The sequence below is a fragment of the Manduca sexta genome, chromosome 14 (genome assembly GCF_014839805.1).
Source record: "Manduca sexta isolate Smith_Timp_Sample1 chromosome 14, JHU_Msex_v1.0, whole genome shotgun sequence".
In the NCBI taxonomy this organism is placed as follows: domain Eukaryota; kingdom Metazoa; phylum Arthropoda; class Insecta; order Lepidoptera; family Sphingidae; genus Manduca; species Manduca sexta.
In genome coordinates, this window is record NC_051128.1 from 105552 (window position 1) to 131337 (window position 25786).

The 25786-nt window shown below is 37.2% G+C and overlaps 2 protein-coding genes and 1 pseudogene across 4 annotated transcripts in view; 1 reads left to right on the forward strand and 2 right to left on the reverse strand.

The window, feature by feature from the left end:
- Positions 1 to 16057, forward strand: part of LOC115442944 (cationic amino acid transporter 2) — a 37966-nt gene extending 21909 nt beyond the window's left edge. For all 3 annotated transcript variants that reach the window (XM_030168154.2, XM_037438385.1, XM_037438386.1), the window contains exon 14: positions 13313 to 16057. In XM_030168154.2, coding sequence (XP_030024014.2) covers positions 13313 to 13455 — 143 coding nt within the window. In that variant the 3' untranslated portion in view covers positions 13456 to 16057. The remainder of the gene's footprint in view (positions 1 to 13312) is intronic.
- On the reverse strand, positions 42 to 2048 carry LOC119189249 (annotated as a pseudogene).
- On the reverse strand, positions 16040 to 25786 carry LOC115442945 (cationic amino acid transporter 3). Its single transcript, XM_030168155.2, is given in 11 exon segments — positions 16040 to 18827; positions 19232 to 19340; positions 20022 to 20164; positions 20667 to 20818; positions 21599 to 21701; positions 22249 to 22486; positions 22719 to 22815; positions 22817 to 23003; positions 24657 to 24761; positions 24924 to 25208; positions 25534 to 25786. Coding segments are annotated over 11 exon segments (1764 nt in total). The 5' UTR covers positions 25766 to 25786; the 3' UTR covers positions 16040 to 18714.

The window sequence follows — 25786 nt, forward strand, 5'->3', positions numbered from 1 at the left end:
ACTTTCTTTCAATAAAATACTTTGGATCAGACATTAATACCAAACACTATTTAGTAAACATTATTGATTCTGGAATTATACTATAGTTTTTCTTTCAACATTACTAATTGTATTTACTCAACAATTTAAGTATGAAAGGATAAGATATTTTGTGCACGTTTTTACCCCACACGTGGTCCAGATGGTTGAAGAACTCCGGCTCCATCACTCTATAACTTATCAGGTTTGGTATTTGCCTCCTGAGGATTTCCACGTCTCCTAACGTCGAGATCTTGTCATTCTTCCCACATATCAACGCTGTGTCAAGCGTCGCCTTCGTTAGATTATACAATGGTGGTAAATCTGAATTATACTTCTCCAAATTCTTCTCGCGTCCGTAATCGTACTGCGCAAATCGTTTATTCTTCCCTATTTGCGCGTAATGTGCGAGGTTCTTCCTCGATGTTCCGTCAGGAAACTGACCTAGTGAGGCGATGAAGAATTCCGGCTCTAGTTCGGCTGAATCAGCTCCCGTGACGGGGAACACGCCGAATCTAAGACATAGGTCGTAGCCTATCTTCTGCGCGCATATGATGTTGTAGATAGCTTTGTATATAGACTTGTATCCAAATACCTCCTCTTGGCCAATTGCTTCAAGCAAATAGTTTATCTCAGTGCTAAACTGCATCACGGTTGATGACGGTGGACTCAAGTTTTGTAAATACACAACTGGTGCCAAAGCTATGAACACTCTAATTTTCTCATTGTATTCTGGTTTGGTTGAAGCCAAAATGAAGGTGATTGTGGTCCCTTCAGATATTCCGACTATGCTGAGAGACTTTTGACCAGTCTTCTCCCAAAATAAAATCTATGTTGGAAGCCAGATCGTAAAAACCGTGCTCTTGGATGCTGAAGTTCCAGAAGGCTTTGTCTTTATCAGGGTCGAGGGTCACGTGCCTCCGGGAATATTTGGTGCCTCTAACATTCAAGGCCCACACGTCATATCCTTCTCCCGCCAGGATGTAGGCGAAGGAGGTGTTCCCTCGAGTTAGAAATATATCGGATGTGCCGAAGATGCCATGTCCTAGCAGAACAGGCCTCGTCTTGTCTCCTGGAATGTTGAATAGTGTCAGTATATACCCGTCTTCGGTGAGTATGTCGTACTCTCTCGCTTGCAGACCGTACTTGTTGGCAAGTTGTGTGAAGTTGTATCGGGACTCCTCGGGTAAATTCGTCAGAGTGGCGGTTATGGTGTCCATCGATAGCGGCAACACCGTGTCTAAGGTGATCAGTAGTGTCAGCAGAAGTAACATCGTGGAGAATTAAATGAGTTTTTTAATTTGGGATTTGTATGTTATGGTTAATAATTTTTTTTTTCACTATGTTTATTTTGAATTTATGTTATCACTATTCTTAGTTTAAATTGTACATATCCACACTTTTATTTTTAAAATCACTGTTCACTTTCGCCGTCTGTTTGTTTATATTTTCTAATTTGTTTTTATTATTCTACTGTGTTTAATTGTGATGCGTTCGCGGTTACGTGTTGCGGCCGACTACCCGTACCGGGCCGCGTCCGTTTTATGTGAGAAAATTTAAATATTTTGTAACACATTTGGACTATTAACTGGTTTATTCATTTCGCAATATGTTAAATTGTCTCTTACTAGCGGAACGTTGGATCACGTTAAGTTTCTATGTATACTGAGCTTGCAATGGGTTCTTCCGCGTAATGTACGGTCAGCAAAAACCGGTTGGTTATTTTGTACGTATTGACCTCTTAATAAACATGCGTTTATTTGAATGTTTGTTAAAACTTTCTGATCTGTATTTTGGTCAAGTGACTTATAAGGTGTGAATTTTACTTCCCAAATATTTATGTACAGGTTTTATATAAATGTGTGATGTTTGGTAGAGTACTTTCTTGATGCAGTTTTTTATTGTGCATGTGTGTATGTAAGTGTGTGTGTGCGTGCGTTTGCGTGGGTGTGTGCGTGTATGTGTGTGTGTTTGTGTGTTTAGTTAGGTGATTCTGTTGACTTATATAAGGATATAGCTAATTAGCTAAAAACTTTGAATATTAATAATTTTATTTTGCGTAATTGCCGCATTTTTATAATATGTATATTAAAACGCTATGGCTGCAGTGCTGACTGTTGAGGTATTGGGTTCAATCGCCGGGTCGGGTTGAGTAATATTAAGTATTTTTACTCAGTATCAGAGGATAGAGAGGATATGGTGATAGGCTCGCCCCTATCACACCACGGAACGGAATACAGACTGTGGAAACTGGGTGCACCAGTTACGCCTCTGTCTACCCATTCGGGGATAAAAGCCGTGAGTGTGTGTATTAAAATAATTTACCTAAGGCGCTATAATAAACCTCATACTCATAGTCTTGACTGATACAAAAAACATTTAATTAATGATATCGTGAACTATGAATAATTCTCCTATTACATAGAGATCCGAAACAGATTACGGATCACCCATGTGTCTCTACGGGAATCGAACCCGCAGTCTCAGTTTCAAAGCCGGCTCACCACTGAGCCACGACGGCTCTATAATACAATTTGATGAAATCATTTCCAGTCAGCCATCTAGACTGGTATTTTAGCGCCGTTAGGTATTCAGGTGTAAGACGATTTTTCGACTATTTGCTCTCATTTCCACGTCCTTAATAAATGTGACACTTTCACCTTTCTATACCTGTATTAAAATGCATTTCGTGCTTGTATGCAATTAAAATTCTCCTTTTGAAAGTAAACATTGTAAGCGTTGCAGTGGCGAAGAGTAAATTTTTCCGAAAGCTAGCCCGACTCAATATATATGTACCTACTCCCTTCCGAGGAAGTTCTTGTGTGCTTGGTCTCCACAGCGAATGCACGCCCATGAATAGGGGGTTGTCGCGGCCTTAGGCACACAGTTAAGTGTGTACACCTCATGGTGGCCGAATCACGTTGAGGCTTATGAAGGCTAGCGAACATTTCCTGGTCTTCTCTCCTCTGCCCTTCGTAAGACAATCGACGCTTGAAAGGCAATAATATCTAAGCGACAATCAGTAAATTTTTGAGTAGAGTGATTACAGTTTTGATTTTAATATAAAAAATCATAACAACTCAACTTTTTATTTTATAAAGATATAGCCTATTGATATTAAAATTGTCCTAGACCTACAAAACCTATATCAAATGACGCAGAAACATATGGCGATTCTAAATATTTATAGAATGCATTTTCGATATATTAGTCGCTTAGATATGATTGCTTTCTTTTCACGCTTTCTTCTCAGCTATCCCATTCCAACTTTCCTTCAAGATCCTGCAGTTACTAAGTCGGGGGATTCCAGTTTCTTATTCGCAGGTTTCCCCCGGTGTTGACTGTGGGCTCCGATAAAATAAAAAAAGGTACTATTTATTTATTATTGATTACATCATCTAAAAAAATCAAATCGGTGGCTTTAAACAATTGTACGCGTAGAAAGCACTGGACATAAAAGAGCGTACGGGAGACGATAATATAACAAAAACTTGCAAGTCTGTTTTTAAAAAAACGATGGCTTCTAACTTCTAAGTAAACTGTCGTATCTAAAAAAATAGCGATATTCACTTTTTTAACGTTTATGTAGATACTGTTTACTACGAAAACCCATTAAAAAAAAATAGTAAATGATTATTAATGAAGTGTTTTTCGTTTATTAACTTTTGAATTAAATGGGTTTAGTAGTAAACATGACCTAGATAGCGAAAAGCTAAATGTTTAAATTTTTCCAGATACGATAGTTTACTTAGGAGCCATCGAGAATTAGGTTATGTAAATATCAAAACAAAAGATGTTAATGTCGGTAATGTAGTCCTGCGAGCTTGAGTATTAACTTGCAGTTGACCTCTCAACGTAAAGATAACTATCAGATGTTTACGAACTTTCTGCTAAAACAATAACGGGGGATCCCTATCGCTGACCTCGATAACCGAACCTTGAGTTACATAGCCGTAGAACAATACTTTCCTCACTAAACAGTGCCGCACAAGCTTTCACTCATATCTGTGTCGCGATCAATTACGATGCGCCAGTAATTTTAGGTAAAAACGTAGGCGTTTATATTAGACGTATCGCATTTCACTTTTGTCCTTTGTTGGGAAAGAAAGCGAGTTTTATGGGGTGTGGCGGTACAATTAGTATACATACTGCCATATCGTCAATATCAGCGGAACTTCGAGGAGACCCATGTGGTAATGACAAAACTATAGTTATTTATCGCATAGCAATCACGCAAGATGGCGACAGACGATCCTGGATTACACTTGCACAATTTGAGCGACGCGTTGCATATATACCACCTCCGAATAGGAACCAGTGGAGGGGCCGCGGCCGGTCAGGCGCAACATCTGCCTGACTGGAAATCTTTCCCTTCCATAGAGGAATGTAACCTTCTGTTCCTCTACAGTGGCGTCTACCTTCACGCCGCTAAATGGGGATGTGACAGGGGAAAGGGGCGGAGGGGGTGTTATGGTTCCGTACTTCAAACGCTTTGATGGTGGTAGGATGTATTTTATATTCGCCTGGATAGCGACTACCGTACACAAGGTGTTTCGCCATAGTGGCCCATGTAAGTGTGTCACGTTCCGGGATCAGCCTGTGTATATCCGATTCCAACATGCCGGTATAATTGCGTCGACTAATAGTAATGTAAAAATATCGAGCCTGTATTATATACTTGCCCACTGCTGAGCACGGGCCTCCTCTACTACTGAGAGGGATTAGGCCTTAGTCCACCACGCTGGCCTAGTGCGGATTGGTAGACTTCACACACCTTCGAAATTCCTATAGAGAACTTCTCAGATGTGCAGGTTTCCTCACGATGGTTTTCCTTCACTGTTAAAGCGAACGATAAAGTCACAAAGAATACACACATGATTTTTAGAAAAGTCAGATGTGTGTGCCCTTGGGATTTGAACCTGCGGACATTCGTCTCGGCAGTCCGTTCCACACCCAACTAGGCTATCGCCGCTTTTTGGTTAGTCGCTATTCTATAGGACCTTGAGGTCCTAAATCAATTACCAACAGTTACAGTAGAGTTACTGTGCTATGCCCGTATGAAAAACGTTTGAAATTATCCCCTACGCAGTTTTGTTTGCAATACATTCTGTATGTATTTTTGCTATAATTTTACAGCAGGCACATAGTAAACTTATCTTATTGAATTTTGTTAACTAGATGTTAGGAGTATGTAAGCTTACGACTTTACCCTCGAAGGTAAGGCAGAGGCGTATTTTGTGCACTCACGCGTTACCGAGATTATGTTTCCCATAGCGGCTAACTAAGAGTAATTTTTAAGATAGAAAAATCCAGTCACAATATTTTTTTATCCAGCCTAGGATTTGAACATAGAACCTCAGTGCCATAGTCGTACTCGTACCGCGTATGCATTACAAGTACGCCATCAAGGCAATCACTATTGTTATAGTTGTTACTATGCTACTAACTACACCAATGGAAATAGATTTGGTAGAGTGCTGAGTTAATTTACTATAACTGGTAGAGTAGTATGCTATTAGCTTCTACCCTTGTCCGTGAGGCTTAGTGGTACAAATTCCAATTCTGAGCATCTCATGTGTATTTTAGTTTTACAACTCAAGTATGATGAAATAATACTAATTATTTGATACAAAGTAAACAAACAGCATTGTACGCGTAAAAAAATGCATTAATTGAGATTTGCGTGTTCTGTAACTATATTTTATCGACATCATCACCATTAGCGTACGCACTCGTGTTTGAATCCGGTTCAAATATGTTTTTTGGTCAGTAGATCGCTTTGGCTCATCAGTATCTTAGTCCACCCTTTCAGGGATAAAGGCTTTAAGAAGATGGGGTGGATCACCATTAAAGCAATGTCATAGGAATTAATAACAACAAAATACATTCATTGTAACATTAAAAGCCCTTAAGTACAACTTGGTAATTTACTGGCGAAGATTTGTAATTAGCATAGGACTATATATTGTGTTTAACCTCTACTGATGTAATTTGTCTGTAAATCTTTCTAAAATATATAAATAAATAAATCTGCCATGAACTCTGAACTCTGAAATCTGCCTGTCGTGCGGCCAAGCAATAACATTATCTAAGGTAAAATCACGCTGTTCCCCAATCTTTATTACTCTCAGTGCTAACAAAATCACTCAATTCTTCTGCAGTGGGTACGGTCATGGACGATTTGGTCACTTAATATCAGGCACGTCTGCTCGTCTCACAACCATATAAGAAAATAAACACATCCAAGGCTCTGTAATTCGCGCCACAAGTCAAATCATAACAAGCAGAGCTCTATTTAGGTGAAGGTGTGTAGGAGTTGAAATAAACACACTCACTTTTATCCCCTTAGGGGTATGTAGAAGTGCAACTAGTGCAGTCATTTTTGGTCGTGTATATTCCGTCCTATGATGTGATGGGGGTCGAGTCTATTGCCATTAAGGGTACAGGGACTCCGGGCTGATAAGTAAAAAAATCTAATATCACATTGACTATATCAGGGTTTGAACCTGAAACTTTAGAGCGTTAGTTATGCCGCGCACGCAATGCTACTACGTCGACGAGATTAGAAAATATAAAGTACATGATAAAAGCTGTTGGTGTGAGTGAGATTTGTGAACTGGGTGTTAATAAATTAACCTATTTAGATGATTAGCCTTGACACATGCATAGACCTTGCTCCGGTCAAAACTGCGGGTATCCCTCATTCTCTTACCGGTTAATTATCTATGTCAATTCATTTTATCAAAGTCTAATTAGTGTGCACAAGGATTCGAAAAATCCTTTAGTTTACCTGATAAGACATGCGTATAAAACTGGCGTATTTAGAGTTTCAATTGTCACTGAAGTCTAGATTCGAGATCCAAAAATGTCTGTTAAAACATTAGGTCTATTTATAACAATATCTATTATAATCAATAAATCGTTTGCACAAATAGCGAATATAACTACGACATTATCGAACGTTGCAGAAGATGGTTTGTTAAACTTTACGGAACTAGCCGAAAAATATGGATACCCGGCTAATGTACACGATGTCACCACAGAAGATGGATACAAATTGAAGCTTTTCAACATTCCTGGAGATAAGAGTAGACCAGTTCTACTAGTTCACGGAGTATTTGGGACCGCTGATGACTACATCATCAGAGGAAATTCGTCTTTAGCCATCATTCTGGCTAAGCTTGGGTTTGATGTCTGGGCTATGAACGTCAGAGGATGCAGGTACTCTAGAAATCATCGGTTTTATAACCCAGATAACGGGAAGGATTTTTGGGACTACAGCGTCCACGAACTCGGGGTTTATGATCTAGCATCGAACGTCGACTACGTCCTGAACGAAACGGGTCAGTCTCAACTCAGCATTGTAGGATTCTCAGAGGGAACTACTATGACCATTGTTCTGGGTTCAGAAAAACCTGAATACAACTCTAAAATTAAGGTGTTCATAGCACTGGCTCCGATATGTCATTTACAGAATGCAGTTGGACCACTGGCTTCTCTAATACGAGTTGGCACGTTCCTCGATAGATTTTTGGCTATCTTCAATGTAGAAGAGGTTCTTGGCTACAGTTCTGTAGCGAAGGGTATCATGAACTTACTCTGCACTCAATTGCCCATAAGTTTTCAATTGTGCATGGACGGGACGGTAGCACCGCTCATTGGTGCAAACTCTGATGACATAGAAAAGGAATTCTTTCCCATAGCAATAGCTCACTTCCCAGCAGGCACATCTAGAAAGAATCTGGTACATTTCGCCCAGATTGGAAGTAGTAAGATCTTCGGTCAGTTCGACTACGGGCGCCCGAAGAACTACAATATGTACAAGTCTTTTACTCCGCCAAACTACGACCTGAGTAAAGTGACAATGGACGTGGTGCTTGTATCGGGGAAGAATGACAGGGTTTCGACTCTTGAGGACACGGAGTTGCTGAAGGAGAAGTTGCCAAATGTGAAGGAGCACATCATCTTGCAGCCGGAGAGTTTCAACCACCTGGATCACATGTGGGGCCGTAGCTGCTCCGAAGTATCTTACCCTTATATTGTGCAGATTCTGAAAGCTATAATTAAATTACATTTTAATGAAGTGGTATATTATTTAGAATATAAAGTTAAGCTTCTTCGTTATTGCTTTTAACCTATTTTATGTCGATTTATTCTGTATGTACAAATATTTCAGGAACCGTTGGAAATCCACTTTTAACACATTTGAAATAATATCAGAGTAAAGTAATCAGATTGTAGCACTGTTTACAAAGCTAATAACTTTCCTCGAGTGTTCCTTAAGGTAAGTCGAGAGGAACCATGAATTTGACAGTTGATTCGTTTCCTCGAGAAAGGAAAAGTGTTGAGTGACGTTGAGTGGAGGTGATCTTTTTCAAATTAAGAATACAGATTACCTCCAGTGAGGTTGAGTGGAGTCGAAGAATTTTCGAGGAAACGTCTTAGAATACGGATGTAAATGTATAATTATACATAAATGAAAATTACATTATTATGCGAACTAAATGTATAATGTATTTTATTTGGACATTATGTTCACATATTGTGTTATACATATCACACAAAAACTACACAATTTTATAAAAAATTGCTTACGTATATACGAAATACTTATCAAGTTTTGCGGACACCCGTAAAACTTGAAAGTTACTGACGGTTTGCCTTGATACTTTTACACTGATATCACTTTGTGTTTCAGTATTTTTATTTTTTATCAGTATTTCCCATGGAAACAGATTATAATTCCAAGCGTTTTGCACGGTAAATAAATATTAACATAGAATGGTTTAATTAGATGAACTCGTAATATATGTTCGCTAAAATAATTTTAATGACATTCCTAATTAAATAATTTGTATCTGATTAATACAAATAATTAAGGATGTCACTAAAATTATCCATAGATTATAATCTGCCAGGCCTAAGGTAGTTACATAAATTATTCTGAAATCGGTAGATTTGTTTCTAACCGGATCTGCCGTACAAGAGACTTTTAATCCCTTAAAAGGTGGTAATATATCCCTTATTTCTTACGCTCATAGTAATGCGTGTTTTCATGGAGATAATCACATACTAGTTATATCTTATGTTTAAAAGACCTCATCAGTAACATTTCACTTTTCTTTCATTCTAGCTCTAGAATTATTTCAATGTCTTGCCCAGATTGATAGATTTATACATATTGTAAAACAAACTTCCCCGCCGCCTCTGTCTGTATGAACGCGATAAAGTCAAAAACTACCACGGATATCGATGAAAGGAGAATGCCCATTTTTGTATGAAAGTTGGGCTACGCTTGCGTCTGTACAAATCCTTCACTAAACTATAGGAAATATATCCTAAATCTTATACAAATTGAAAACAATTGGATATTCGATGGGAGTTCGGAGTAATCAGAATTTTAATAACTCGGTTATTTTGAGGTTAAGTATGGAGTGCAATAATGTACGGTAGAAATTACCTACGTGCCTAATTAAGTTCAATATTGCAGTAGCTACTTGATAATGCTATAAACAATTATTGGACATTCTTTTCACTTAGCATTAATCGCCCTTATAAGAAACTGATAGGTATTAACATATCTGATGAGACGAAGCTCCAATAAAACTTCTAAGATAGTATAGCGGAATATTAGTTTTTCCACTGAGCATATACTACCCGACCCTTGTGTAAGTACATATTTTTCTGACTTATGACTTATTCTATTACGTGGATTAACTTAATCTTTATTTTCACCTACCATTATCTCATTTCAATATGGAGTCAACACATATTGTAGAACAGATTCACCTTAGTTTTATGACCGGCCTTATGCCTGACGCCAACCCCTTTGAGGATTCCGATCCCAGGCAAGTCATGTTAGAAACACCGAGATAAAATCTTGATTGGCCTGGAAATCGAACAGGAACCCAGGAACTAACTTCACAGCCTGATTAGGCTAATAGTTACTTATCATAGGAAAAGAAAAATAAAACAAGAAATACGAAATCCGATGTATATTTTATATAGATGTGTATTTTGATAGATATGGCTTCCCAGAAAACAAACAAGAACTTGATGTGGCCGCAACACGCTTATAATACTGCCGAAATGAGTGAATGACTTCTTGCAGTGCTGGTCGGATCATGTCATGTTGCTGTTGTCTGTGAACCTCTCTATTAACTGATCTCCAGCAGGCAGCACAAATTAATTCCAGCCTTGAAACCTAAAATATAATGTAGAAGTTGAGTAAACATGTTCAGATTATTATTATTGTTAAACTGTTTTCTTTAGTTTTTGCAAGATTTTTCCCACATTGCGGGTAGGTTAATAATAATCTACATAACTCTACAAACTGGATAGCTTGTCTAAGAAATATACTTATCGTTGCTGTGGCATCGCAATGGTGCAGTTAATACACCGCCGGGATATGTCGTCTTGATTAACAGTCCTGGGTCTAGGCTCTAGACGACATTGTGCTGCTAACTAAAAGCCTCCCGTCTCAAAGTTCGGAGCACACACTATACACCTTGTTTCTAAACAGTGAATTTCTCGACTCAACATTAAAATACATAAGAATAACACTAAAAAATATTTTCATTCAGACAAATCTAAAGTGTCAAAATGTCATTAATTTCAGTTGCCAGTGTAATAAAAATCAGTACCCATATATTCATTTAATTAAAAATAAAGTCCAGACATGTTTTAGCTGACTTTAGTATTTTGTCAATGCAAGTACAAGTCGCCATTTGTTTGTTTTAGAAGGATTAATATTTTATCTTTTTTACCAGCTAGTTGAGTTTGATCATAATTATTAAGTAAAATATATTTTTATAACAATATTTTTGTTTAATGAATAATATATTTAATCCATATATTATAGATTCAAGTACAACCACATTTATTGTGCATATAAACTTTTTATTCCATTTAAAAAGGGAATTTGTTATAAATTGGTATCAATTCGCCATATTGGCAGTAAATTATCCGGTGTTTGATTTGCAACAATTAAACAACTTTTTTCATATCTTTAAAACCCCTATTTGCTCATGACTGATATAAATACAAATGAAGTAATAATTAAAATTATGATTTTACATGGTTATTTGGTTAAGACGCATGACTGACGCAAAGATAGCCTGGTTTTGGGCATTGTCCTTTAGTATTAGTTTAAGACCTTGGAGAGGATATATGCTACTTTTATCACAGAAAAGTATATAGTGGGACTTATAGCCTGGATAAACTCTTTCAAAACCTGCGTTCAAAATCTGGTGTTATAAAACAGTATCCGATCCAAAGATGCGTACTATACTTCTTAATCCTGTCCGCCAACCACATCACAAATTAACTATTGTTCTATTACTGACTATCCATATTTTTCCAACGTGTCCAATACAAGTGGATATAGAGTTTTGTAAGTACTCTTCCCCCATATAAAATCCAGGTGGTTGAACAGAGGTCGCTCCACCTCGTGGTACAGCACTACATTAGGCAGCTCCCTCTTCAGTAGGGCCGCATCCTCCACCGTCGCTATCTTGTCGTTCAATCCCAAGAACAGAGCCACCTTCATTATCACTTTGGAGACATCATACCTAGGCGGCAAACTCGACCCGTATACAATCTTATTGTTCTCCGGTCCATAGTCGTACCGTCCAAACACCTTCTTCCTGCCTATTTGTCCGAAATGGTTTATTCCTTTAGTAGAGCTACCCGCTGGGAAATGTCCGACTATTACAGGAAAGAACTCATCCTCTATTTCATCTATATCCACCCCGCAAAGTTGGTACAGGGCTCCGTATAAGCATATTTCGGTTCCTGTGACATTCTTCGTGCAAATGAAATCCCAGATTTTTTTGAACGGTGAGTGGAAACCCATGAATTCTTCATTATCAGTTTCTATCAAGAATTGGTTGATCTGAGGACTATATTCTATCACAGTGGACGTGGGAGGTCTACTGTTCTCCATTATATGCACTGGTGCTAGGGCGATGAATATGCTGATTTTTTCATTGTACTCTGGTCTGGTTGCACCCATGATAAACGTTACAGTGGTGCCCTGAGAGTAACCAATTACCCTCAGTTTGTTCTCTCCAGTCTCTGACAGTATGAAGTCTATGGTAAGAGGCACGTCGTAGTATGCAATTTCGTGGAGGTCGAAGTTCCAAAACTCCTTGTTTACGTCAGGGTTTAAAGTCAAGTGGCGCCTGGAGTATCTGTTTCCTCTGGTATTAACGGCCCAGACGTCATAACCTTGTCTGGCGAGGATGATGCCTAAGGAGGTTTCCCCACGGATGATGAAACTGTCTGATGCTATAATGGCGCCGTGGATCAGTAGAACAGGTCTTGTGTGGTCTCCAACTATCCGGTGCAGCTGTATGACGTACCCGTCAGGTGTGATGAGGTCGTATTCTTCAGCGACATACCCGTATTTCCTGACCAGGCCTGTGAAGTCAAGTCTCCCATCTTCTGGTATCCGAGATTGGAGGCAATTTTCTAACAGTACATTTTTCACAATTATTGCACTTAATAAAAGTAGTAACTTCATTTTTGTGTTGATCGCACTCGATTTGGTTTTAGGTACTTGATTTTTTCGTAGTAGTCCGGTTGCCGATATTAAAAAGACTATGTCCTATATTTTGACTTTATTTTGGGCAGCGCATCTTATATGTCTTAACACGTGTAATTGTAACAGGTTTGTATGTTAACGTGGAGAATCATAAATAGACACGCAATTATCTTCTCACCGGTTTTTATTAGCATTATAATTAATTATTCAGTTTTAAGGCCGCTCGTTTGCTTTGTTTATATAATTTTTCAGTATTTAAAAATAATCTTTTATATGTTTCAAGTAATACAAAGCTGTATATGTTACCGATTATACGTTGTGGTGTATGTCATAAGATGAGCGACTTACCCGTCAGTTTACTTTATAAAGTTTTTTTTCATACGACGGTTTCATACAATATATCCTACGACCAGCAAAAGACTTGGTCGTAAGGGATTAGGTTAAAGAATTTTGAGACTTTTATACCGGATTTAAGGTCTAAAACCCGCAAATTTCGACGGTAGCGATATAACTTAGCCGCAGTCAGGTCAAAGTGTAATTGGATGCATTACATGATGGTGTAATGTTTTCAGCGGTAGTGGGACAGCGGCTTTCGCAATATCGGTGGTCAGTGTGAAGTAACTGGTCGGAGCGCCTAAAGGGTTCACTCGAAAGACCGGTGTACCGGAATAAGCCGACGTCAGGCTATCAGCGGTAGTCCAATAAAAAATTTACGTCTATTGGCGCTTATTACGTTTATCTCCATTCCAGGGCTCCTAATCTACTTCACGTACGGCGCATGGCACAGCTCCGAGCGGCGTCGAACCCTGGACTCGGTCCAGCTTGCAGACCTTCACAATGACAGCCACACCGCCCTGCTCAACCACAACGGTCGCACTCAGCAACACGACTGACAGAGGGAGACAGAAGACGGCGGTGCTGACGAGAGCGAGCGAGAAGACGCTAATATCGTCAGCCCGAGTAGCACGGTGATATCTTTTGTTTCTAGTATTTAGTGTTTGGACCCGATGGCTGTTTTTGATATGTGGACCTGTTTTAGTATTGAATAATGGAGTAGTCATGGATTCTGTTAGTTACAGATAAAGGAAACTTTTTAATATTATTTGACAAGGATTGTATAAATTTACTAGAACTTGAATGATCATTTTTACAAATTGATTTGAAATAGAAGATAGAATTGAATGGACGAAAATTGTGTGTGACAAGACACAATATCGGTAGATTAGGTTTTCTGACAAATTTTCTTAGGCAACAGATGACGGACAATATGTTGGCGAGCATGACGCGCGTCACGACGTTAATATAGTAATAAATAAAATCAGTCCTGTATTATATACTGTCCCACTGCTGGGCAGTGGGCACGGTTCTCCTCTATTACTTAGAGGACGTAGGGCTCAGTCCACCACGCTGGCCTATTGCGGATTGGTCACAACGTTATCATCTGAAAATCATGTCATTACCTGTGCGTCTAAGTTGCAGTTGAATTGTTGAACTCACATGACTTTATTTTAATGGTTTGATGACATCGTCTCAATATTGTATGTTTGCTTATTTTATTTGCATTTATTTTGATTTTGCTTTTTAATCTCGAATAGTTGTACTTAAATATGTTAACTGCTAATTTGAAAATTCGTAATTTTGTTCAGATCTATAAAACAATATTATTTTTAATAAACATTGTATGTGTCCAAAGTGATTACTAATATTGGCCACGTTTTTAAAAACTAGTTTTCTTTTTTAAATAGATCCCGAATATTATGTTATTTTTAAGAATCTCCAGTGTTCCTTTTATTGTATTACGCCAAAGTATTTTTAGATTTGTGTGCTTTTTATGTTTATAATGTAATTTTATTTGGAATGAGTTGTTGACTTTATTATTTTATTTGATTATTCATTATATTTATAAAATAAGTTTTATTTAGATATGAGTTCAATTGTGTAATAAGTAAGGTACTTAAATACATTTGTAGAGATCGAGGGATGCAATGTCTAAGATTAACATTATATTTGGTGTGCATTGTACTTGCCATCAGAAGTAGTGTACGTTATCACGATAATAATGTATGTGTTTTGGTTGGTCAAACTTGGAAATAAATGGTCAATACTATATATTGGCTTACCAGAAAAATAGAAAACCTCCGTATGTTGTGGTAAATTATGGAATAATTCATTGTGCTGACATTAACTTTAAAATGGAAAAGCAAAACTGGCGGATGCAAAGCAGGTTTATTATTCTCCTGGTCAGGTTATAACTCATGGACCATAAATTATTTTTTATCGAAGTTTTGTCCCTCAATATATGGACTGCGCTGTAAACCGTGCAGTCACTGGACCTTGTAAAATGCGGCTTAGGTATGTGTTGGATTTGTGTGAATAACAGTATTAGTAGAGCTGTTCCGGGCTGTCAGACAGCCATGATAATTCCTATAATCATGTGATTAACACGTATGGACTTAGTGCGTAGACTTATAAAAATTGTGTATGTATAACTCTTCTAAACATATCTGACTACATTAGATCGTATTGTATTTAATGTAAGGTCAGGGTCTATAGAGGCGAATCTACGTCTAAATCTTCTTGCAAGCACGGTTGTTCTATTCGAAGGACAGTTTCAAAAAATCCCAGATTTACCTATTTACGGCCATCAAAGTGGTCCTTCGATTAGAAATACCTGTAATTGCCCCCATAGATGGAATAGGGGCCCTGACTATATTTTTTTGTCTGTAAACCATTGATATTTATGTAATATTACTTATTATTTTCTTCAATTATAATTTTTTTTAAGTTTTGCCTGATTTATCTTTCTTAATCAACCTAGATTGGTTTATAGTAGCTTATTGATACTGAGCAGATGAAAGCATAAATGTACACAATTTTTATATCTTATATATATGTCATTTATCATTGTATTCGTTTCGTTGCAGTCACACTGCTTTTTAAATGTGTATTGTGCACTTATGATAAAGCGTACTTTTGTTTTTTATATTAATTTAGATTAACGGTCGATTCCAATAAACATTCTGATTGGTACTTAATAACCCAATTATAAAGACAGTAAGCATGTCAAACTATTTTGATTGGCCCATTAGTTATGAATCCAACAGTGGAGTCTAAGATCAGTTATAGGAATCGGCCAATAGTTGATACGTAAGGGTATCACAGTATTTGACCAAAAATGTGGTCAATGCATGAAATAACCGCTGATAAATATGTTTTGCGTAGCGATATGTATGTGGCAAAAAGTAGGTACAATTTGTTAAAACTAATAGATGTAAAAAACTAGAATAGAATTGTAATTTCTAAAATATTTATAATGTATTTGTTTACTAAAATCAAGTTTTTTTTGTAATTGTCAGGGATTCTGTTTCCTCATTATTATATTGTTCTTTTTTCATAGGTTCTTAAATTTGTGAGATAGGATTTTGAATTATGTTCATAAATTGCTCGGTTATTACGTGCTTTGACCGAATCCAAATAAAAGCTTTGTTTAAATCATGGAATATTTTATTTCGTACAATATATTTCGACTTCTCCAATAAATCACAGTTTGTTAATTCTTACATCTATTCGTCCCACGTGAAAAAGCAAAGGGATTCATGAATATAAAAATACTGGAGATTGTAATAGGGGCTTATGGCGATGACCATGTCATGATCAATGATCACGTGGGACATAGTATTACGTATTTGTTAAACTAAAGTAAACTACTTCTGAACTTCGAATTGAATTGTTCCAAGGTTGCTATATGTTGATGGGTTGTAGTGGCTAAGGGTCCATATAATCCGATTTCTGCCGGCTTTCCTTTATGTAGAATCTAATTATTTGAAGGAATTTTAGGCAGCATGTTATGTCGGGTTCCCTTTTTGATAATTTCATCTTTCGCCAAGGTCAATATAAAATAGAGGACTTTTAAATATTTTAAAGACAATTTATTGTGCTACATTCAAATAATTAAATTAACACTACTTGTTTCTGTACGACTATGTCGTATGTCATGTCATGCGACTTCGTTGTGACATATTATGGTCTGTCTTGTGTACGACATGCGTTTTCTTATGACACAGTGTCTGTCCCAAATGAATGTCTATATATATTATACATAGACCTTTCCTATTAATTACATTACTAAATATTGTCTATATGTATATACATTCAAATGATTGCAATTATCTGATCTTAATACTTCACTACTAACGTAGACACTTTGTTATATATTCAACATAAGCGTGTATAATTTGAAACCCAACTCGAAGTTCACAAGAGTGAAATTATAAATTACACAATCACACAAATATCACAACGCGTTTAAATTCGTCGGAAACAATCTACCTGTATTAAGTACCTGTTATAATGTTTTAAACGAGTCCATTTCCACTCGAGCGCGTTTTTTGACTCGGATGTTCGAGTCTAGAGTCTTTTTATGAGTTTCTCCCTTGGTTGGTAATTTCTTGTTAAAAAAAAGCTGTTACTGAGATGAATCCACAAGAATGTGAATTACAGAGATATTTACGTGTGATATAATCTCGTAATTCCTGTATGAGAAAAAAATAAAAAGAAATTTCGAGAAGCCTGTTACTACGTAAATGCTTTTATATTCGCACTAACAACTCAACCTTGGTAATAGTCATTCATATAATAATTTCTAATCGCCCTTAATGACACTGCAGTGAAACTGAACCCATGTAAAAAAGGCAGTTTTAAAGGATTCATCTGATCTAGGAAATGTTTCTTTATAGGGTATTATGACCTTATACATATGGGTATTGGTATGCTGTGTCTTAAAATATATCACACATATCTCGTTTATGTCTAGATTTATTTATACTAGTGAACAAACTGATCTCAAATATTTTAAGAGTACTACAAATTTTAATGTAAAAGGCCAAAACGAATTGTATTACGTAGACATTAAGTGGAAATTATGATTGAAGACGAATGTTTTTGAAATATATTTTTGTATAAAAATGTTACTACAAATATAAAATTTTGAAATCAGTTTGTACAAAAAACAAATGCATTTTCTTAAATTATTTTACGTCAAACAACTATAAAAATCACAAAGAAAACACATTAATCTAGGGTACATCATCACTTTCATAAATAGTTTGGCTAAGAACTATAAAACTAAATTTGACTCAGTTAAGTCCGAGTCTTAAAACAAGTTTTATTTTTTCAAAAAATGATCAGATTTTTTTTTCTAAAAATTTTTTTTTTATGAAAATTATTCTTTTTTATGAACAAATGGGTTTTTTACTCAGACTTGGCGTTAAGTTAAATATAGTTCTATAGAACATTGCCACAGACACGACACATCGTCGCATTGGAATCTTTTCTCTCTCTATTCTATATCGATTTAAATAATAAGTAGAGATTTAATTAAAAATTGAAACATTTAGGTATGATTAGGTATGATGCTTCCAAACGTGTCTAATTTGATTTAATTTAGTATTCAATGTACAAAAATCTTGTGCCATATAAATCGATCTACATTAAATTATTTATCTTAGTAGATGAAGACATGAAATAACAATATTTGAAAGGGAAAATCATTTAATAGTTCAAATAATTAGAGATCGTGGAGCGGAATATTTAATATGGCAAATCAAATTCGTAAGCAGGCTTCACTAAGTCTATCATGTCATTACATTAGATTCTTGAAAACCATTGTTTGTGTCAAAATATTTTATACAGGGTGTTGCATAAACAGGGAGTTGCACAAACAGGGAGAGTTGGGTTAACACCGGATCACGGGGTATTCTCGTCACATCAAGATTACTGCTCAACCGAACAACATTTCTCAATACGAAAAACGGCCTGAAATGCCAATTTGTATTCAACCATAAATGTTTGCACCTGTATTTGTTTTAGTTACAGTTTAGCAGTAATTTTGATACAATAAGAATACTCCGTGATATCGTCTTACACCAACTCACCTACATAAATAAAACTGGATAAAGCGAGGATGATTTGTACCTTATTGGTAAAGTTATAAAAGAAAAATATTGTTATTGTTGATACCCCCATTCTGCAACACCATGTATAAGTTTTTTCTACATAAAAATATGTTTTTCACATTTAATTATGTCAATATTTATACATTGCAGCTGCTTTATATATTTTTTACTTCAAATATATCACATAAAATGATGGCATCAGAACTTTGTGGTGACAACATGATTCTGTTTCTTTTCGTCTACTTGTGACTTGGCTGGTACGTCTCTTAGAGAACTGTTTCGGATGCCGTAGAAGAAATAGATGAGGTAGCCTGGAATAAAAAAAGTATGAGACACAGTTATGTTAGGGACGGTAATTTATAGGAATAAATGTTTGAAAATATATTGTATTAAATAAATTCTTCTATTCCAATATTCCGCTCAAAAGTGGAGGCGTTGCTGTACAATTTTGCGTCTGGTTTTTATTAATCATCTGCCTGCCGTCGACCCTTCTGAGTCTTTAGACAAACTTAACAATATTTCTCGACGCGAGACTCTAACCCTGGACCGCCACGCATTTTTCTAATTAAATTTATTAAATCATCCTTTTAATTTTTAGTTTTTAGACAAGCATAATTTTCGTCTCGCCATTTACTTATATAACAATAAATAAATAAATAAATAAATAAAACATTCAAAGGCAAATGTAGAGTGAGTGAAGTTGTTTATCACTTACCAATAATGAGCCAGATGGTGAACCGCACCCAGGTCTGGTAGTCGAGCTGCACCATCAGGTACACGTTCATGCAGACGCTCAGGTACGGTACTAGCGGCACCAACGGTACCTGGAATAATTAATAATGATATAACTACAGCAAGGTAAGGTATAGGTGACGTATTTTGATTATAATAATAATAATATCGGCCCTGTATTATATACTTGCCCACTGCCGAGCACGGGCCTCCTCTACTACTGAGAGGGATTAAGCCTTAGTCCATCACGCTGGCCTAGTGCGGTTTGGTAGACTTCATACACCTTCGAAATTTCTATAGAGAACTTCTCAGATGTGTAGGTTTCCTCACGATGTTTTCCTTCACCGTTAAAACGAACGATAAATTCACAAAGAATACACACATGATTTTAGAAAAGTCAGAGGTGTGTGGGATTTGAACCTGCGGACATTCGTCTTGGCAGTCCGTTCCACACCCAACTATGCTATCGCCGCTTTTTATCGTCTTTTGATTACTAAGTTGATTTGGAATAAAATTGTAACAAGTAATATTGAAATATCAGTTTATAAATTATACGATTAAAGAATGTATCTCATATTGCTTGTATCCTTGATATTTAAGGAATAACTAGGTTCTGTTAGGTTTCTTAATAAAGAATCGCTAAGGCTTAGGTTAGCCGTGAATTCGACATGATCAAAGTTACGATATTTGATTAATAACAAATGTATAGACAAGGCATTTTGTGTGTAGAATTATGTAAGTCAAATAATAAAAACATGAGAATGTTAACGTACAGCAAAGGACAAGTCTTGCACGTTGTTCCTGGGCTGTCGGTAGAGCACAACCAGCAGCAGCACGAGCGCCGCGCCCAGCACGCCCAGCGCCGCGCCCGACACCTCCCACCGCAGCAGCACGCACGTCACCAGCGCCACCACGACTGAAACACAAAGTCGTCAGCTACAGGTATACGACCACGGTGATGTGACACTACTGCACTTAATGGTAAGGAGTAGAGTCTAGATGTCGACTGACAAAAGATGATTACGCCTTGTCAATTGACACAATTATGACACAATTATGCCTGTTCGAAACCGGATGTGCACATTCTGAGCCTGGAACGCGACAACACTACGTGGGCCGCAAAGACAGGATTGACACCTTGTGAAATGTTTATCTGATGATTGAAAATTGAACCGAAAGTGTACTGTGGCATTATATTATGTTTTTACTACTGCCTCGATGGCGTAGTTATATTCATACTCGATATGACTACCACTCTGAGTATTCTGGTTCGAATCCCGGATGCACTAGTTACGCCTCGGTCAACCTCTGAGGAGATATGGCTTGTGCGCTTGTGTGCGTTAGCAACTTGCGCGTGTGTGTGCGGCGTGAAAGTGTACGTGTGTGAATCGCGCGCGTGTGTGTGTCTGGATACTAACACAATATGCTGATGGTGGATTTGGCGATGGTGGCAGAGAGCTGCGAGGGGTACTTCAATCCCAGAAGATTGAAGGTCTGTCTGACCACCGACAAAGGGGTCTCCGGGATTGGCAGTGCGGCTTGCACTGGGATTGGGGACTCCTCCTCATACCTGGAAGATATATATTTAGTGTTTTATATTAGTTACTGGAATTGTTTTGTTAGACAACTTTTAACGTCCCACTGCTGGACATGGACCTAGTATACTCGTATATCTATAGTATTAGTGTGTCTCGACTTCATTCTTGGTTTGTTTCAAAGAATTGATACTTGCGGTATTGCTGCCGTACAGTACCATCGCAATAAACTATGTGTGGCGGCACTTTAAAGTTTATTTCAATTAAACGAAATAATTTATTTGAACCGGTAAAATCTTATACATTAAGATTCCGCCAATATTAACTCTACCACAATTTCGGAAAGCATTTCTGACCAGAGAAGGACAAGCAAGAAACTCTGGTGTTGCTCTTTTCAAAATCAGTTCAGGGTATAAACTGCAGTGCACGATAAAGAGAAAGGAATTAAAAATAGTTTTTTTTTTATTATTTAAAGGAGTTCATTCGACAAAGTTTTTACTTGCGTCCGGTTTTGTTTTTGTACGGTTGCAAATTTTCTGCTAATGATAAACTAAAAACAAAACCTCTGCATATATTTAATTAACATAATTCGCCATTGTTATCCCATTTATCAGTTTCCTTGTTCGTCGTTTTGACGGATAAATTTACGGATGTTGCCTATTTATTCTTATTATATTATTTACATAATTTATGTAGGTATATCAATAAACCAATAATATTTTTTATTTTTGTATATTTTATGTGTTTTCTAGTTTAAAACTGTAGTCTTAATTTATATTGATAACAATGTTATAAGTAAAGTTTAGGAACATTACCTTAGAATCAGCACGCTCGTGGCGACAATGGTGTAGGCAAGAAGCGTTCCGATCGACATCATGTCGATCAGCTGATTCAAATTGAAAAGGGCCGCCATGGTCGCTGGAAAAATAAATATATAAAATGTGTTTATCAATGATAGAACTTCTTAATGAAATAGTTAATGGAATCTTTTGGCTTTTATTTGTATTTATCCTATTTAAATAGGGGTAGGAAGGACGCAGCTTAGTTTCTACAACTTTACTAGCTTAAAGTCAATTCTCTGTGGAATAAAGAGTGGAAAAACGAGTAGCGCAAAATCCACATAGAATGATACCCAAACTAGGATACTAAACTCAGAATACATCAACGCATATCCTTTGTATACTCTACCGCTAAACCGAGCAGTCGCCAAACCTCATAAACTGTATTTATATCAAAGAGCCTCGACCAACACCTCCACAAGCTCTTAATTGGCAATTGGGTCAAAGGCCAGATGCACGAGGCTATGCAGTATTGCTGGACATGGCACACGTTTTAAGAACATAAATAATTTTGAATCCGTCTGGTGGCTTGGGTCTTAAGCCATCTCATCGGCAGATGATTCATTATTTATATTTTTAAGGTATATATTGCAGAAATTTAACATTGCATAGTATAATGTATTTACCGGATAACAGCCCACTAACAAACGTGGCAAGTATTGGCGTTTGGCTTTTTGGGTTGATCTTCGCCAGGGGGCGGAACAGTATTCCCGTCACTGCCCATAGCGTACAACACTCTTGGCAGGGGAACATGGTGCCGAGCAGGGCGGTGCACAGCGCGAAGATCGCTCCGATGGTCACGATCCATTTGATCACTGGCATGTTTGCTTCTGTGAACACGTGGGGGAATGGCGCGTCTGCGTCCTGGAAAAAAATATTATATTAAAATAAGGGACTATGTAGTACATGGAGTATTTCATATCTATTTTTATATACTAATGTGTATGCTGAATAATATAATAGTGTTCAGGCTATTCTGGTATGAAACGTGCCTATAAAATATAATCTACGACTATTAATTTACCGAAAATAATGTGAAAAAAAGTAATAAACCATGGATGATGTTTCTTGACTTTGTCCAAAATAATCTATTTACCTGCAAATAATAGGGCAGCATCATCGTCAGCACGGTAGCAATTGAGAAGTAAGACACGAAGATCACCACCAGAGACATTACTATGGACAGTGGTATGTCTCTTCGGGTTCTTAGCTTCCTCGCCGGTGGTGGCCACGCAGTCGAATCCGACAAACCCGAAGAAGCACTTCGCAGCCCCCGCCATGATCCCCGCCACTCCCCAAGGCATGAAACCTCCTTCGCCGGCTTTGCTCACGTACTCCGGGGGTATATCTGACAATTTGATGTTCCAGTTTGCTGGATCACCTGGAATTAAGGTGTTTTTAAAGAGAATGGTTTTTGGGAGATTTACCAATTTCTGGGCCTGGTATATTACAACGGGCCGACATTCTGTCGACTAGCGACGGATCATCTCTCGTCAGTCGACACTATCTGAACCTCACTTTGGTAACCATCAGGTAAATTAAAAACGATCGTGCTTGTACAAAAAAATCTCTTATAACAGAATCAGCTATTTAGAAATAAATATCCTTATGCTGCAAGTAAGATTTAACTTGGGTCTTTTGCCGATCATTTTCGAACAATTTTATTACAGATTCTAAGTAAAAGTCCTCGATCTTAAAAAGAAAATGTAATAAGAATAAATACTTTATATGTCAAATAGAAAAAGCTAGTATTACCAGACGTAGGTATTTAAAATCAGAGATATCTGACGTGTTTAATTTGACTTGATTACAATGCATTATAATGTATCTGGTGTTATCAAAAGTGCTTCGCAATCTAGACAATAAAGTGATTTAGCTAGAATGAAGTGTTTGCCCTAGATAAATCATACTAATTATTTCTTATCTAATTCCTTTGAGAGAACCACGTCTCGTGAATCTTATGAAAATATTTGAAGTCTTAAAGTCTTAAGGTTTAGAGGAAGTCAATGTAATTCTAGAGGACAATGAAGGCTACTTCGAGTGGACAGATGAGTGCGTAGAATCGATTTGGTACAGTTTACTGCCCACAATAACCATACGTTGAATTACATAATTCATTTGACAAAGTATGTCACTACACTTGACGTATTTGTCAAAATACGTCACATACATGCCTTTTGCGCAAAACAACATCAAATTAGCATTATTTTTGTACAAAGTTCATATTGGCATAGCCAAATACCATAAATATTCGCTCAAACCTGAAGCTCAAACATACGAACGACATACATTTACGTGGGAACAAATCACAATCATATACCCACATGTTTTCATCACACGCAGATCTTAATGCCAATATCTCGAATGAAATTTACTGACCACAGAAACAAAAACACGCATAGCACGAAGCGATATTTAATAATCGTTTAATAGTTTCAAGAGGTATCGCGGTAGTATCCGATTTCAGGTAAATCTTGAACCATTTTCCGTATGACTAGATTCTAGTATGTACGCTAATCACGTGTGTTGTTGCCTGGTCGACACGGTGCATCGTCTCGCATCGGAGATTACGACAATTATCATTTCAATGACATGCAATTTTGCACACGAGTATATTTCCTTAGGCTTAGCAATTTAAGCGACACTATCATTGTTTTAGAAGATTAAATATTCTTATAACATTCATTTTTGAATTGAAAACAAGGACTATAAAGACCAAGTATAGTAAATTATTACTAATTCAGTTACAGCGGAATATTTAGCTTTAAACGAATGATATTAAATAATTATCTCAAATATAAATAATATATATTATTATATATCATTAGAATACTTGCTGTTGGATACCTAACATGACTATATCGTATTTTGAAAAGAACTATCTATACTTACATGATAAATAATAAATAGTGTTTCGTTCCAGAATCAAAAAGTGTACGATCAGGTAGCCCGGATTTTTTCTTACTACGAACGAGGGCAACTTCATTTATCGTAGGTATTAAATGCAGTTGTTTGCAACATCTTTTTTACTTACTTGTAGTGGCTCCTGCGACGACCACAGTGATGATAGTGAGCAAATTAAGCCCAGTGAATACGTTGTTCAGTTTAGTGGACTCCGCCACGCCAATCCCCAGCAACACTGAAAACAAATGTTAATTAAAAATAAATTCTAGACCATAGTTGCCACTCTTTATATCATTTCATGTGTTTATGTATATCTTTATAACAAGGATAATCGGCGTAACGAATCCTTCAGTGGCAGAACGTCATCAATACATCAAAAAATATCATTAAAACTCACCAGTAATAATCATCACAAGACCAAACGCGAAGAAATCTGGATACGTAGCGAGGAACGACACGTTGATTGGTGCTGCTTCCGTCATGGCTTTAGCCATGGTGTTGTTGAACAGGCTGTCGATATACAGCGCCATGCCCTTCGCGACGCTTGCCGTTCCCAAAACATACTCCAGGATGAGGTTCCACCCTATGGTGAAGGCGATGAACTCACCCACGCTGACGTAGCTGTACACGTACGCTGAGCCTGCTTTGGGCACGCGAGCGGCGAACTCCGCGTAGCAGAGACCTGGAAACAGGTTTTAGTTAGGGAGAACGTGTCAGACTTTGTAATATAACTTGGCTAGGTTTTGATGCCTAAGAAATTTCAAATGAAGGCAATGGTAAAGTTTCTGTTGCAGAGGTATTGCTTTACAAGCATATTGCCTCAATTCGGTTGTTAAAACTTAGGAAGGTGATAATAATTTGGACATCTTGTATGGACTTTATGGATTTTGGAGACAGATTACGTAAGCTTGTATCTTAGTAGGTTTTAGAAATTTAATATTAATTCTATGAGTCGCAATATATAATCTTTACACACAGGAAGACAATGTATTTCTTAAAATTCTTACCAGCAAAAGCAGACGCTATTGCTGCAACCAGAAAGCTAATTGTCACTGCTGGTCCAGCGACTGTCTTGGCTACTGCTCCGGCAAGCACGTACACTCCCAACCCTAACGTACTGCCTATACCGAGCGCAGTTAAGTCCAGTAGCCCGAGACATCGCGCTAGTTGTGTAGAGTTGTCATCATCATCCAGACGCTTGCAACGTCTTAAAACTGCTAGGATCCTTGCACAACCCATCTGGAAATAAGAAAAATGAAT